Raw genomic sequence first — 15,734 nt, forward strand, 5'->3', positions numbered from 1 at the left:
TTCTCCAGACTAAACAAGCCCAGCTCCCTCAGCCTCTCCCCATGGGTCTTGTGTTCAAGTCCCTTCCCCAGTCTTGTTGCTCTTCTCTGGACCTGCTCCAGCACTTCAATCTCTTTCCTGAGCTGAGGGGCCCAGAACTGAACTCAATACTCCAGGTGTGACCTCCCCAGTGCAGAGTACAGGGGAAGGATCACTGCCCTTGGCCTGCTGACCACGCTGGTTTGGATACAGGACAGGACACCATTGGCCTTCTTGGCCACCTGGGCACACTGTTGGCTCACGTTGAGCTTCCTGTCCATTAGTCCTCCCAGGTCCCTTTCTTCCTGGCTGCTCTCCAGCCACTCTGTGCCCCGCCTGGAGCGCTGCAGGGGGGTGTTGTGGCCAAAGTGCAGGACCCGGCACTTGGCCTTATTGAACTTCAGCCCATTGGAATCGGCCCATTTTTCCAGTCTATCCAGATCCCTCTGCAGAGGGATCATGAGCCACTATCATGAGCCACTACTAATTTTTGTCATCTGCATCTCATAATCTGGCCAAATTCATGTGAAAGTCACCCTCACTGAGAAGTTTTTTCTCAAATTTAAGTGGAACCTCTTGTGTTCCAGCTTGATCCCATTACCCCTTGTCCTGTCATTGTTTGCCACCAAGAAGAGCCTGGCTCCATCCTCATAGCACTCACCCTTTATATATTTATAGACATTAATAAGGTCACCCCTCAGTCTCCTCTTCTCCAGACTAAAGAGACCCAGCTCCCTCAGCCTTTCTTCATAAGGGAGGTGCTCGACTCCCTTAATCATCTTCGTTGCCCTACACTGGACTCTCTCCAGCAGTTCCCTGTCCTTCTTGAACTGAGGGGCTCAGAACCGGACACAATATTCCAGATGTGGTCTCACCAGGGTGGAGTAGAGGGGAAGGAGAACCTCTCTCGATCTACTAACCCCCCCCCTTCTAATACATCCCAGGATGCCATTGGCCTTCCTGGCCACAAGGGCCCAGTGCTGGCTCATGGTCATCCTGTTGTCCACCAGGACCCCCAGGTCTCTTTCCCCTACACTGCTCTCTAATATGTAATTTCCCAACCTATACTGGAACCTGGGGTTCTTCCTGCCCAGATGCAGGACTCCACACTTTCCCTTGTTAAATTTCATTAGGTTATTCCCCGCCCAACTCTCCAGCCTGTCCAGGTCTCTGGATGGCAGCACAGCCTTCTGGCGTGTCAGCCACTCCTCCCAGCTTAGTGTCATCAGCAAACACTCTATTCCCTTGTCTAAATCGTTAATGAATATATTGAATAATACTGGCCCCAGTACTGACCCCTGAGGCACTCCACTAGATACTGGCCTCCAACTAGACTCCGCACCATTGACTACCACTAGTCTACCACTGGAGAAAAAGCCCCCAAATGACTCACACGACTTTTCCGGTGCTGGCCCGGGTCACTCGGAGGCCGAAGGGGTTTTCCTGGATGGTCACGGTGTAGGCCGGGGTGGAGGCGGCCGGAGCCATGAACGGGCCCACATGCTCGTGGGGAACTTCAAACCGTTGTTTCTGTGGGTCCGTGAGCTGTGCAGGGTTAAAGGACAAAGGAGGTTTAGTGAACAAAATTAGAGATTTGGAGATTAGAGGAAGGAAAAAAATAAAAAGAAAAAATGAAGGAAAATAAAAAATAAAAAGAAAAATAGGAAGGAAAAGGGAAAGGGAAAGGGAAAGGAAAAGGAAAAGGGAAAGGGAAAGGGAAAGGAAAAAAGGAAAAGGAAAAAAGGAAACGGAAAAGGAAAAGGAAAGGGAAAGGGAAAGGGAAAGGGAAAGGGAAAGGGAAAAGGGAAAGGGAAAAGGGAAAGGGAAAGAAAAAAGAAAAGGAAAAAGAAAAGGAAAAGGAAAAGGAAAAGAAGAAGGAAAAGAAGAAGGAAAAGAAGAAGGAAAAGGAAAGAAAAAAATTTTTTAAAAAAGAGAGAAAAATATAAGGAAAAACAGTAAAGAAAGAAAAAAATGAAGAAACGGGAAGACAAAAAATGAAAAAGAAAGAAGAGAGTTTTAAAAAAATGGAAGACAAAATCAGATCTTTTTTGAAATGAATTTGCAATTTTTCTCAGAGAGAAGAGGAATTATTGGCCTTTATACACCCCCCCAGCACCCCATTCTGCCCCAGTTCCACATCTGCCCCAACTGGTGCCCAAATCACCGTGAAGCGCAGCCGGGTCTGTGTCTGGAACTGCACGGTCAGCAGGACGGAGCTGACATCCTGGCCAAAGAGTGATGGCGATGGGAGACGAGTCAGTGTCGCCTCCAGCCCTGGCGGGGAAATAATGACATTAAAATAAGCTAAAATAAGGTAAAATAACATGAAACGGAAAGAAATTTAAAACAAATGAAACCCAATTGAAAACGAAGGGAAGGGAAGGGAAGGGAAGGGAAGGGAAGGGAAGGGAAGGGAAGGGAAGGGAAGGGAAGAAATAAAATAAGAAATGGAATTAAATACAACAATGAAATGAAATGCAATGAGATGAAATGAAGTTTAAAAGAAATAAAATAAAATAAAATTAAATAAAAAAATAAAATAAAACATAGATTAAAATAAAATAAAATAAAATAAAATAAAATAAAATAAAATAAAATAAAATAAAATAAAATAAAATAAAATATAAAATTAAATAAAATAAAATAATAAAATGTGTGGACTCACCCTGCGGCGTGTCCCGTGGCCCTGTGTCCACCCTGTAGCCGTGGTCAGAGGAGAAGAAGCACCAGGGGGCGCTGCTGGCACTGAGGGGGCTCCAGCAGCAACCACGTCGTGCGCACAGCGCCTTGGGCAAAAAACCCCACATTTTGGGACAAATAATACCCCCCCCCAGTTTTTATAATATCTCTGTATATTTGAACACACAGATTTGGGGATGAAAACCCCACATTTTGTACAGAGAAATGCCAAAATTATGCCCACCCACTCCAAATATATCATTTCCATATTTCGACTTTGGCTCCAAATGGGTTTTTCAGGTGGCAAAGAGCATGGAGATGTTTGGGGAATTGAAGTGGAAAATTGTTAATTAGTTCTGAAAATAAAATGAAAATTTGGGCATTTGGTCTTTCTTAAGACCACAAGTGACACGAATTTGGTGAAGAAATTAGAGAAATTGGGGAATTATTGTGGTAACAGAGGCAAAAATAAGAAAAAAGTCATGTGCTGAAGGCAGGATAAAAGCTGGATGTCTTATTTGGACTTGTTTTATTTTATTATTTATTACCCTGCCTTTGATAACTTGGGCTTTGACAGGATTTATCACTTTGTATAAATAATCATTCACTCTCTTTGGGCTATAAGAACCATAAAACACCCATAAAGCCCATATAACCCACCCAACAGCTGCTGCATCCCCACCAAAAAAGAAAAAATAATTTAAAATGTAATTTTAAAATGTAATTTAAGTGTCTTTTTAAGTGTTATTTAAATGTATTTTTTTAATATAGTTTATATGTATTTTTAAATAATTATTTAAATAAATTGCATGGAATGAGCTTACATGTCATTTAAATACATTGTCATTTTCCCAGGGAGTATTTAAGCCGGAATCCACTTAGCAGTAAAACAAGCAGTAGCAAATCACCATTATTACTATTACTATTACTATTACTATTACTATTACTATTACTATTACTATTACTATTACTATTACTATTACTATTAATAGTACTATTAATACTATTATTATTATTATATTGTTATAACTTTATTTATTAGTTAATATTTATTGTGGGTCACTTGGTACAGTTCAAAAATATAAATGAATTCCACAGCCAAATTGTATTAAATGTTATTTTATGACAGTATGATAATGTTTTTTGCTAGAAAACCAAAATAATGCTCGATTTTCTAAATTCTGATCTCCATTACCAATGGACATAAAATTTGCTTCAGAAAATATTGCAATATTTCTGCCTAAAATTTAAATTTCAATCAACACATAGATTTTGTCTCTGCTCCAATTGCAGAAAATTTCTCTGAGGAGAAAAATCCAGCTTGGGTTGAAATTGGTTAAATTGGTGACTGTTGATGGCTGCACCTCACCAAAAAAAATGTTAAAAAAATCACTTTTCTAGTATTAAAAAGTTTATATTCTTTTGTAATTATTGGAATAATTGATCCCATGTTTTATAGCCTATAGTGGCATTTTTTTTTACAGATTTTTCTCATTTTCAGACCTTGGTGGCAACTTCATCCGGGATGCAGTCGATGCGCTCCGTTATTTCCACACTGGGGCAATTTGGGGAAAATTCTGTGAAGGAGAGAAATTAAGAGATTAAACTCAAGATTTTAAATTAAAATTTTTATTATTCTTACTATTACTACTACTACTATTTTTAATTTTAATTTTAATGCTACTACAACTAATTTTAATTGTAAAGTTATTTTTCATTTTAATTTTAGTATTGCTACTATTTTTACTTTTAATTTTAATTTTACTACTATTTTTACTTTTAATTGTAATTCTAATATTATTTTTATTGTTATTCTATTTTATTATTTTTATTATTATACAGTGTCCTTTTAATGATTTTCCCAAGTTGTTTCTCATCCTCCTCTTTTGCCAATTTGAAGCAAAAGGAAATTGAGGTTTAGGGGGAATATTATTTTATTACGCAATAAAATTTGCCTTTAATTACACTGTGTCTCATGTATTTCCACAGTTCAACATCCTTGTTATCAGCACGTGACTCTGGTTCAACTTTGGTTAATGATAAAACATCAAGAGCCATAAAAAATTCTGCAAACGGCAGAAGAAAAATGTTTATTGTCTTTTTTTCTTTTTTAGGAGTTGGTGATTTTTCCACATTTCTGAAGACCTAGATCACAAAATGCATTAAAATAATCAGATCCTGGGGGCAGCATCCAATTTCCACAGATGATAAAATACTTTTTAAATTTTAAATATTTTAAAATTTTAAATTGTATCTATTATATCTCTTATATTTGTATTTTGATCTATATTAGTTTTATTTGTATAACATACATATAAATAATCCCCATCAGATCCTGGGGAAAGTGCCAAATTTCTGCAGTTTATAAAATCATTTTAAAATTCTAAATAATTTTAAAATTTTATTTTTATATATATTATAATTGTATTTATATCTATAATATTTATATTTCTATATAATTTTAGAGACATATATAAAAGTAAAATTAAAATTCTATATGCATTTATATAGTTTATTATCTATTATGTGTAACTATATTTTAATATATTAATTTTACATGTAATTTGATTCTATCAAAGAGATCATTTGATTTCTTTTTTAATTTGGCACTTACGGGTGCTCTGGGATGCAGGTTCCCTCGTCGCTAAAATCCCAATGAGTACACAGGCCACAGCCACCACCAGGCAGAAAAGAACAATAAATACAATTTCCAATTTGCTGAATTTCCTCTTTTCCATCTCTGTCCAGAAGGAGGAAACAAAAAAATTACAGTTTTGGGAAAGTCTAGAAATTATTTCCATCTTAAATTACATCCCTATTACCAGAAGGGCCAAGTGCAAACATTTCCTTTCCTTTTCTGCAAAATCCATTTAAATATTCACAAAGCAAAATTTTCATTCCACTCTAATTATGAAGATTTTTTTTTCATTTTCCTGAAACACCCAAACTAAAAATGAATCGATCTGCACAGTTTGGTTTTGTAAGCTTGATTTTTTCCAAACAAAACAAAATCCTATTGTATAAATGAGAATATTAATTGGCCCTAATATATAGATCTATATAGATATATCTATCTATATATATCTACAGGGTGAGAAAGTTATTTGTAAAATAGAGGAAAAATAAAATAGAAATTTAAAAAAAAGTCTCTGCTCCTCTGCAATGCCTGAATATTGATGAAGACCCCTAAGAATTAACATTAATTTTGGAAGAAAAATGAAATAATAATGATTATAATTGTAATTAATGACCAAAAAAAGTGTTAAAATATTATTATTACTGTTGTTGTTTTCATGGTTTTATATTTATTTTTATTCTAATTGTTGTTATTTCTTGTTCTTATTTCATTTTATTATTTTATTTTTATTTTATTTTTACTATTATATCTTTATTTTTCTTTTTATTTTTTTTTATTATTACAATTTTTCTTGCCCACAGCACACACCCCAAACCACCACAAAATACAATTTTCCATTCTTTCCTTCCCAAATATTTAAATACTAAAAAAAAGGATGTTTGACTTACAAATGTCTCTTTGACCACTGGGCAAACAGGCAGCAAAAATAACAAAAAGTCGTAGAAAACCAGTAAAATAACCTACATACCTCACGGCCTTTTTGTCCTTTTCTGGCATTTGCACTTGGCTGTAAATCCACTTTTTATTCCGTCTCGTTATCAGCCAGGCACATCACTTGCTAACGACATCGGCCAATGGCAGCCATGTGATTTCTTTTTTTTAAAGGATTTACAACTTCGTTTTGCAGATTCAGCAGAGTCACCAGAAACAGAGTTTTTCTTTAATTCTATTTTCTGCTGTTGCAAATTTCCTGCAAAATCAAAATCCTGTAAATTCAAAATTCAGGAATGAAAAAGTCAGGATTGTGAAAACAAGTTAAAAGGCTATAAAATCCAAGGTATTTTCTTGTATCCTGATTAAATTTGCAGGAATTAATTGTTAATTATCAATTATTTATTCTTAATTATTATTAGTTATCTCCTGAAAAATGGTCAATTGAAGGCAAGAATATTCTGGCAAATCTGTGAAAATTTGATTTCAACTCAGCAAAGTTGCCTGGGACCTCCCTGAGTCAAATCCACCCTCCAAGAAAAAATCAGGCACTAGGAACAACACGTCTACCCCCAAAATCTGCCTTTCTCACACCAAAATGTCTCAATGCCTTCCCCGGGCATTCAGGGAGAAAAAGGGAAAAAATAAAACTAAAAACAGAATTTAAAAAATTGTATTACAGGAGTCAATTAGTGTTGAAAAGATTCATTCAGAAACTAAAAAAAAAAAAAAATCATATTACAAAAGTCAATTCACTTTGAAAAGCCTCATTCAGAAACTCTATTGAAAAAAATGAATTACAAATGTCAATTTGTATTGAAAAGCTTCATTCAGAAAGTAAAAAAAAAAAAATAAAATTAGAAAGAAAAAGGAAAATACAAACTATTCCTGCACTTCCCCCTTTATGGAATAGTTTATCTTATTTTTCTTTTTTTTTTTTTTTTTTTTTTTTTTAGGGCGGGTGTTTTCGGGGTTAATTTTCTGCTTTTCTGTTAAAAGTGGGGAACAAAGTCCCGACTCAAAGTCCCAACACTTGCAGCTCCTCCTTGTGCAAAGAGCAAGGAGGAGAAACCATTACATGTTCCCTTGTGTTTAACTACAGAACTACTCAATGATCCTGCTGACACAGATGAAAACTTCAGAAAATCCATTTTTCCCCTTATTTTTACTTTGCTTTTTTAATTTTCCACACAAGGAAACAGAAGCCCACTAAGCCTGGCTTAACCCCAACCTACAGGTCACCCTGAAAAAGGTTTATCCCATAGTGAAGCTGGGCTCAAAAATCAGGATTTTTCATTCTAGAACAATTTTACACCAAGAAATTTCAATTTGTTTTCCTAGTTGAGTCTTGAAATTTCAACCAAAATTTAAGCCTCTGTGTGTTTAAAAATGGGCCAAAATTGCACTTTTTGGGCCAAGTTTGAAGAACCGCAGAGAGAAGGACCACAGTCTGAAAAGGAATGCTGGTGGGTTTTAAAATGGCCAAAATAGCATTTTGGGGCCAAATAGGAGGAACCATAGATAGGACAATCACGGTCTGCAATGGAATATTGGTAGTTCTTAAAACGGGCCAAAACTGCATTTTTGGGGCCAAGTTTGAAGAATTGTAGATGGCAGGGCCATGGTTTGAAACTGAATCTTGGCAGTTTTGAAAATGGGTCAAAATAGCATTTTCTAGGCCAAATATGAAGAACCATAGATACGACAACCACGGTCTGAAACAGAACTTTGGAGGTTTTGAAAATGGGCCAAAATTGCACTTTTTGGGGCCAAATATGAATAACCATATATAGGATAACAATGGTCTGAAACTGAATCTTAGTGTTTTTTAAAATGGGCCAAAATAGCATTTTGGGGGCCTAATATGAAGAACTATAGTTAGGAGAGCCAATATCTGAACCAGAATCTCAGTGGTTCTTTTACACTTCTTTGTTAGTTTGATTTCTTGCACCAACTGGCCGCATTCCCAACCGAATCAGAGGAGGAACTGAGGGAACCGCTCATCATGAAGCTATAAAGATAACGGTGGCCACTGGAGACCTCGCTGCAGACACGACAAGAGAACGTGAATTTTATATTACTGCACGTGGAAAAAATAAATAATAATAATCTATTTTATTGCTAGTGAAAGTACAAAGAGAAACTGAGGTGGTGTCACATGCTGTAGGAGGAAGTTTCGTGATGGTTTGAACTGCAGAATGTTGAACAGTTGCTTGTGTTTGCTAATGAAGAGCTGCTGTTCTTTTGCTCAGGGTTTCCATTGAGCGCTTGGGCTACCGATGAGCTTCCTGCATGAGGAGATTGAGTTGGGTCTACCTGCTGGAAAGCAGCTCTGCGGAGAAGGACCTGGGAATTCTGGTGGACAACAGGTTGGCCATGAGTCAACAATGTGCCTTTGTGGCCAAGAGGCCAATGGTTCCTGGGGGGCATTGAGAAGAGTGTGAGCAGCAGGTCAAGGAAGGAGAATCCTCCCCCTCTGCTCTGCCCTGGTGAGGCCATGTCTGGAGTGCAGTTCTGGGCTCCCCAGTTTGAGAAGAACAAGGAATTACTGGAGAGAATCCAGCGGAGGGACACAAAGATTATGGGGGATTTGGAGCATCTTTCTGATGAGGAAAGGATGAGGAAACTGGGGCTGTTCAGCTGGAGGAACTGAGAGGGATTTGATCAATGTGATAAATATCTCCAGGATGGATGTCAAGAGGATGGACCAGACTCTTCAGTGGTGCTCAAAGATAGGATGAGGGACAATGGGCACAGAATCACAGAATGTCAGGGATTGGAAGGGACATTGAAAGATCATCTAGTCCAATCCCCCTGCCAGAGCAGGAATACCTAGAGGAGGTTACACAGGAAGGCGTCCAGGCGGGTTTTGAATGTCTCCAGAGTAGGAGACTCCACAACCTCCCTGGGCAGCCTGTTCCAGTGTTCTGTTACCCTTACTGAGAAGAAGTTTCTTCTCAAATTTAAGTGGAACCTCTTGTGTTCCAGTTTGAACCCATTACCCCTTGTCCTATCATTGGTTGTCATCAAGAAGAGCCTGGCTCCATCCTCCTGACACTCACCCTTCATGTATTTGTAAACATTAATAAGGTCCCCCTCAGTCTCCTCTTGTCCAGCTCCAGAGATCCAGCTCCCTCAGCCTTTCCTCACACTGGAGATGCTCCACTCCCTCCAGCATCTTGGTGGCTGCGCTGGACTCTCTCCAGCAGTTCCCTGTCCTGCTGGAACTGAGGGGCCACAACTGGACACAACATTCCAGGTGTGGTCTCCCCAGGGCAGAGCAGAGGGGCAGGAGAACCTCTCTGAGCTACTGACCACCCCCCTTCTAATCCACCCCAGGTACCATTGGCCTTCCTGGCCACAAGGGCCCAGTGCTGGCTCATGGTCATCCTGCTGTCCCCAGGACCCCCAGGTCCCTTTCCCCTACATTGCTCTCTAATAGGTCATTCCCCAACTTATACTGGCACCTGGGCTTGTTCCTACCCAGATGCAGGACTCTACACTTTCCCTTGTTATATTTAATTAAATTTTTCCCTTCCCTACTCTCCAGCCTGTCCAGGTCTCTGGATGGCAGCACAGCCTTCTGGCATGTCAGCCACTCATCCCAGCTTGGTGTCATCAGCAAACTTGCTGATAGTCACTCTATTCCTCATCCAAGTCATTGATGAATATATTGAATAATATAGGCCCCATCACTGACCCCTGAGGCACTGCACTAGATCCAGGCCTCAACTGGACTCTGCCCCATTGGCCACGGCTCTCTGGCTTCTTCCCTTCAGCCAGTTCACAGTCCACCTCACTACCCGCTCATCCAGACTGCACTCCCTCGGTTTAGCTGTGAGGATGCTGTGGGAGACTGTGTCAAATGCCTTACTCAAGTCAAGGTAGACCACATCCATTGCCCTGCCATCATCCATCCACCTTGTTATGTCCTCATAAAAGTCAATGAGGTTGGTCAAGCACAACTTCCCCTTGGTGAAGCCATGTTGACTGCCCCTAATGACCCTCTTATCCCTGATATGCCTTGAGATGGCACCAAGGAGAAGTCATTCCACCAGTTTCCCAGGGATGGAGGTGAGGCGGACCAGTCTATAGTTACCCGGGTCCTCCTTCTTGCCCTTTTTGAAGACTGGAGTGACATTTGCTTTCCTCCAATCCTCAGGCACCTCTCCCATTTCCCAAGACTTGGCAAAGATGATGGAGAGTGGTCCAGCAATGACCTCAGCCAGCTCCCTCAGCACCCGCAGGTGAATGCCATCTGGACCCATGGATTTATATATGTCCAGATTACCTAATTGCTCCCTAACCCAGTCCTAACCCAGTCCCAGACTGAAATACAGGAGGTTCCATCTGAACATGAGGAGAAACTTCTTTAGTTTGAGGTGCCAGAGCCCTGGAACAGGCTGCCCAGGGTGGGTGTGGAGTCTCCTTCTCCAGAGACATTCAAACAAGATGTAATCCTGTGTGATCTGCTCTGGTGACCCTGCTTTAGCAGGTGGGTTGGACTGGATGATCTCCAGAGGTCCTTTCAACCCCAGCCAGGCTGGAGAGATTGAACAGACATGGAGATGAGGTTCTCAGGGACATGGGTTAGTGATGGGGCTGGGTTAATGGCTGGACTTGATGATCTTGAGCGTCTTTTCCAACCAAAATGATTCTGTGATTCTGTGGGTCTCGAGACGAGAACTGGCTCCCAGTTTAGGGTGGAGCAATCAGGACAAGGGACACAGGAAGGGTTGGTGGTTTTGGGCTTCAGCCTCGTGATTTCAGGGTTGAGGACTGGGTAAGGATCAGGGGTAGGAGTTTTGGTAGAGCTTTGTGATAGTGGTTGGTGGAAAAGTATGTGGAAGGTGTCACCATCTGCTGCACGAACATTATCTCCTCAAAGACCTTTTCAGCCTACCAAGAGTGGTAACAAATAAAACCGGTAGCAATAAACAAAGCCACCAAGGGTGGCCCACTGATAACAGACTCAATGATGGGGATCAAAGGTCTTCGGTGATTAACAGGTGGGTCAGAGGGACATTTCCAGGTGGAGCACTGGAGAAGCCAAGCTGAACATTGCACCTGATGAGGAGGAGCTGAGAGAACCATGAGGATTTTGGATATTTGGGGGGGTGCCTGTGGGACTCTGTGAAACTCAGAAACTGGGAATTTAATGCGATTTAATTTGTGCCCACTTGTCTCCTGTTCTAGGGATCCGTTGAGAAGATCCTGGGTCCACCTTCTTCATCACTTCCCACCAGGTAGGTGTTTCTGCACATCCATGGGCTCTCCTGAGCTCTGTCTCCTCATCTCCCTCAGCCTCTCTTCAGAGGACAGATGGTCCTGGCCCTTCATCATCCTAATGGCCCTTTGTTGGATGTTCTCCAGTATCCCTGTGTCCCTCTTGTACTGGGGACCCCAGAACTGGACATAACTCCGTGGCCTCTCCAGTACTGAGCAGAGGAGAAGCATCACGTCCCTCAACCTTTTGATAGGACGAGAGGGAATGGCCTCAAGTTGTGGCAGGGCAGGTTGAGGTGGGAAATTTGAGATGCTTTCTTCACAAAATGGTTATCAGGTGTTGGAACAGGCTGCCCAGGGCAGTGGTGGAGTCACCATCTCTGGAGGGGTTGAACAGATGTGGAGATGAGGTTCTCAGGGACATGGGTTAGTGATGGGGTTGGGTTAACAGTTGGACTCGGTGGGCTTTAGGGTCTTTTCCAACCAAAATGATTCTGTGATTCTGGCAAGACTCTGCCCACCACAGCCCTGGACAGCATTGGCTGCCTTCACCACAACACTGGCTCAGGTTCAACCTCGTGTCCACCACAACCAAGGTCCTTCCCGGTGAAACTCCTCTCCAGCTGGTGCAAACTGGTGGTTAAGCACAATGTGCTCGTCTCCAAGCTACCACTACCACCACCTTCTCATCCTCCGTGCCTCAAGAAATGCTTTCAGGGGAGGTTTCTCCATCATCTTCTCAGAGTGGAGGTCAGGCCGACCTACCTGCGGTTCCCTGAATCTTCCTTCTTGAGGACGGGAGCGACATTTGCTACCTTCCTGTCTTCAGGAACCTCTGCCACTTCCCAAGACCTTTCAAAGGTAGACAGCAGACATCAGTGTGTAGTCTCCTTCTCTGGAGACATTCAAACCCGCTTGGACACAATGCTGTGCGATTCACTCTAGATGAACCTCCTTTAGCAGGTGGGTTGGACTGGATGATCTCCAGAGGCCCCTTCTAACCCCAACCATCCCGGGATTCCGTGGCCTTCACCTGGTGTTGTGGACAAGCAATTTGGGGTCCTGTTCGTGTTTAGAACGCAAAGAAAAATGTAAATGAACAGAGTTCGCCAGCAAGGTCCATTTAATGGACAGAATATGTCAAGGACCATTGCATAAGAATTGGTTTTCAATTATTTTTATGGGACAGGAGATGCAAAATGGCAGGAGGAGGCCCTTCCATTGAGTCACGAGGTTCAGAATGGACCCTCTTGCTTTCTTAACTCCTCAGAAAAGTGTGGATGCGACTGGATCCAAACTTAATCCCAGGCTTGGTCAATGGTTTAAGTCTAAGAGACATAGATGGAAAACAGGTCAAATAGCCAAAGGGTTATATGTGCAGACACAATTCTTTATATGGCTTGGTCAGGATTTCAAAATTCCATCATTCTGCATCTTGACCCACTTGAGATCCCAGGTCTCTCGAGAGATACCCAAAGGCATCAAAGTTTGCAGAAGTGAATAATTTGATTAAATGGTACAGCAGCAGGGTTGTCCAGAGCTGGTGCCTTCACAGAGGCTCCAGCCCTGCATAGAAGTCCTGGGGATTTTGTATCTTTACCGACTATTTACCAATCCCCCACACCATGATTCAGTCCAATTGCAATATTTGAGTCTGGCCAGTGGGACCAGGGCAGTGACCTCGAATCCTGGGGTCAGTTTTGGGCCCCTCACCTCAGGGTTCAAAATGGTGGCACCAAAGTCACCTCAGAGCTCAAAATGGTGCCACCAAGATCACCTCAGGGCTCAAAATGGCAGCACCAGGGGCACCAAGATCACCTCAAAACACAAAGTGGTGGCCCCAGGGGCACCAAGATCACCTCAGGGCTCAAGTCTGGGCTCTTCTCCTGGTCAGCGGATCCTTTCACTGACCTTGGACCTTTGTTTTTTGCCCAAATTAACCTTGTTGTTCCTCAGCAAAGTGCTAAAATGGCCTCATCACGATGGTGTCCATGGTGGTCTGCAGCTTCATGCTTGTCTTGAAGGCCTCATCTTACCCGAATAAATTCTGTTTTTCTCAATAAAGTGCAAACCAGGTCTTGTTTTTCAGGTGTCCATCACAGCTGCTTTTGTTTCCAAGAAGTAAATGCAATTTAGGTAAATTTGACCAGCACTTTACAACACAGGGCTTAGGATTTCAGCAAATCTAAGTTAGTAATAATGTGAGGCAGAGAGTACATTAAAAATCACACAACCTTATAATTCTAAGTTATTAATTCTATTTATTATGCATTTTCTTAAGCTAAATTATTAATATGAAACTTAAATTTGTCTTATTTAGCAGACAGAGCTCACAGCATCTCCCCCAGGTTATCATATTTATGGAATACAGTGTTTTCTTTGTTGTCAAATCGCCCACTGTGAGGAATTTCTGCATGAGGTTCCTTGCACCCACAATTTATTGGGGTTCACTGTGCATTTCTACCCCTTTTTTGGGTTTATTAGCAGGACTTTTGGCCCCTGCCCATGGCCCTGGATTAATGCCAGGCCTGAGGCAGCTCCCTCCTCCTCCCAGTATACCAGTGAAAAACCCACCTTCCTCCCAGTATACCCGTAAATCTACTCAGTATACCTGCTAAAAACTGCCATTCTCCCAGTATACTAAGAAAAAGTCCCCTTCTTCTCAGTATACCAGTTAAAAACAACTGACCTTCCAGTATACCAGGTAAAACTCTCACATCCTCTCAGTATACCAGTAATAAAGCTCAGTCCTCCCAGTACACCAGTGAAAAGATTCTTGTTTTCCCAGCATACCAATGAAAGAGGCCTTCCTCCCACCATACCAGTTAAAAAGAAAACTTCACCCAGTATGCCAGTGAAAAGCCAGTCCTCCTTCCAGGATACCATTTAAGAACCTCTGTCTTCTCAGTACACCAGTTAAAAAGAAATATATTCCTAGCATACAAGTCACTAATCGCTATCCTCCCAATATACCAGTTAAAATCCGCTTTCCTCCCAGTATACCAGTGAAAAACGCTGTATTTCCCAGTATAATTGTTAAAAACCTGCTTACCTCTCAGCATACCAGTTTACTCTTCTCCTTCCAGTACCTAAAGGGCCTTCCTCCCAGTATACCAGTTCCCCCCACTCCCCAGTCCTCCCAGTGAGCACCTGGGAGACACGCGGCTGCTCCTCCCCCCGCCCCCCCTCCTCGCCCCCTGGGCACCCTGCAGCTCAGGGCCAAGGTCTCCAGACAGGGTGGAGTGGTCCTGGCAGCCCCCACCCTCCACCAGTGCCTCCTCCTTGGTGCAACATGGCCATGAGTCCTTGTGGCCACCGACGCCCCGGCCGGGGTTCGCCTCAGATGGAGGGGAAAGAAGAGGATGAAAGTGCAGCCAGGGAGGCATGAAGGACATTGACGTGCGGGGCAGTGGAGACCACCTGAGCTTTGGGCCAGGGCCATGAGGGATCAGAGAAGGAAGGACAGCAAGGCTGGACTTTCACTTGTGGGAGAGCCAGGGTTCTTTACTGTCCTGTTTATCTCTCAGATTAACCAATTTCTATCCAATTTCTATCTCTGCTTATGAAATCATCCAAGTTGGTCTCTGTCATTTGGCCACCTGTGCTGAGAGAAGGTCCATCTCCAGTCCCAGCACTATGGCACTTGTGTCCCCTGCTGTTACCCAGCATTTTCCTTCTTGCCCAAACCCATGCTATTCCACCCAGGAAACAAACTGGCCTTGATGGGAAGCTTCTGCTTAGGACCCTCACCAGCATCTGGGCAGAGGGACCACCCTGATGCTGCTCTAAAAACTCCAGCCCTGACCTTGAGCAAAGGTTGTTCCTCAGGATGCTGCTGCGAGTGTCGGGGGTTTACAAAGCTGAATTTCACGTTGCAGGGGCGGATCTTCCTGAAACAATTGATTGCAGGAGATCCAAGGCTGCCAGGCTGGAAACTGCACATCTTGTTGAAGAGCTGTGAGTCATAGGCTGCCAGACTGACATGTTTCGGGCCCAGTTTCTGCTTCAGCAGATCCTTCCCCCTGCTCAGAGTCATTTTAGATCTTCAGACCATACCCAGAAATACTGAAATTTGTCCCCAGCTGGTGAGGGGTTTGCCCCTTTGAAGCCCTGTTGAGATATTTCACTCGGGTTCTGAGCTCGGCCTTTTCCTTGCAATGGACAGTGACAGCACAGGAAGGTGAAGAAGGGAAGAAATGAGAGAAAATGGCAGGGACAGGAGAAATCCCTTCATGGATGAATC

At 42.3% G+C, this 15,734-nt stretch overlaps 1 protein-coding gene across 1 annotated transcript in view; it reads right to left on the reverse strand.

The window, feature by feature from the left end:
* The window catches only part of LOC309445523 (maltase-glucoamylase-like), a gene marked incomplete at both ends in the record, with an annotated part of 39,412 nt that extends 33,977 nt beyond the window's left edge, over nt 1-5,435 (reverse strand). The window contains 5 exons of the mRNA XM_082064401.1: nt 1,412-1,563; nt 2,183-2,292; nt 2,684-2,804; nt 4,201-4,274; nt 5,312-5,435. Of these exons, the coding sequence (XP_081920527.1) occupies nt 1,412-1,563; nt 2,183-2,292; nt 2,684-2,804; nt 4,201-4,274; nt 5,312-5,435 (581 nt within the window). The remainder of the gene's footprint in view (nt 1-1,411; nt 1,564-2,182; nt 2,293-2,683; nt 2,805-4,200; nt 4,275-5,311) is intronic.
* Between the last annotated feature and the right edge of the window lie 10,299 nt (nt 5,436-15,734).

Source organism: Streptopelia decaocto, assembly GCF_964273445.1.
Source record: "Streptopelia decaocto genome assembly, chromosome: 13".
Lineage (NCBI taxonomy): Eukaryota > Metazoa > Chordata > Aves > Columbiformes > Columbidae > Streptopelia > Streptopelia decaocto.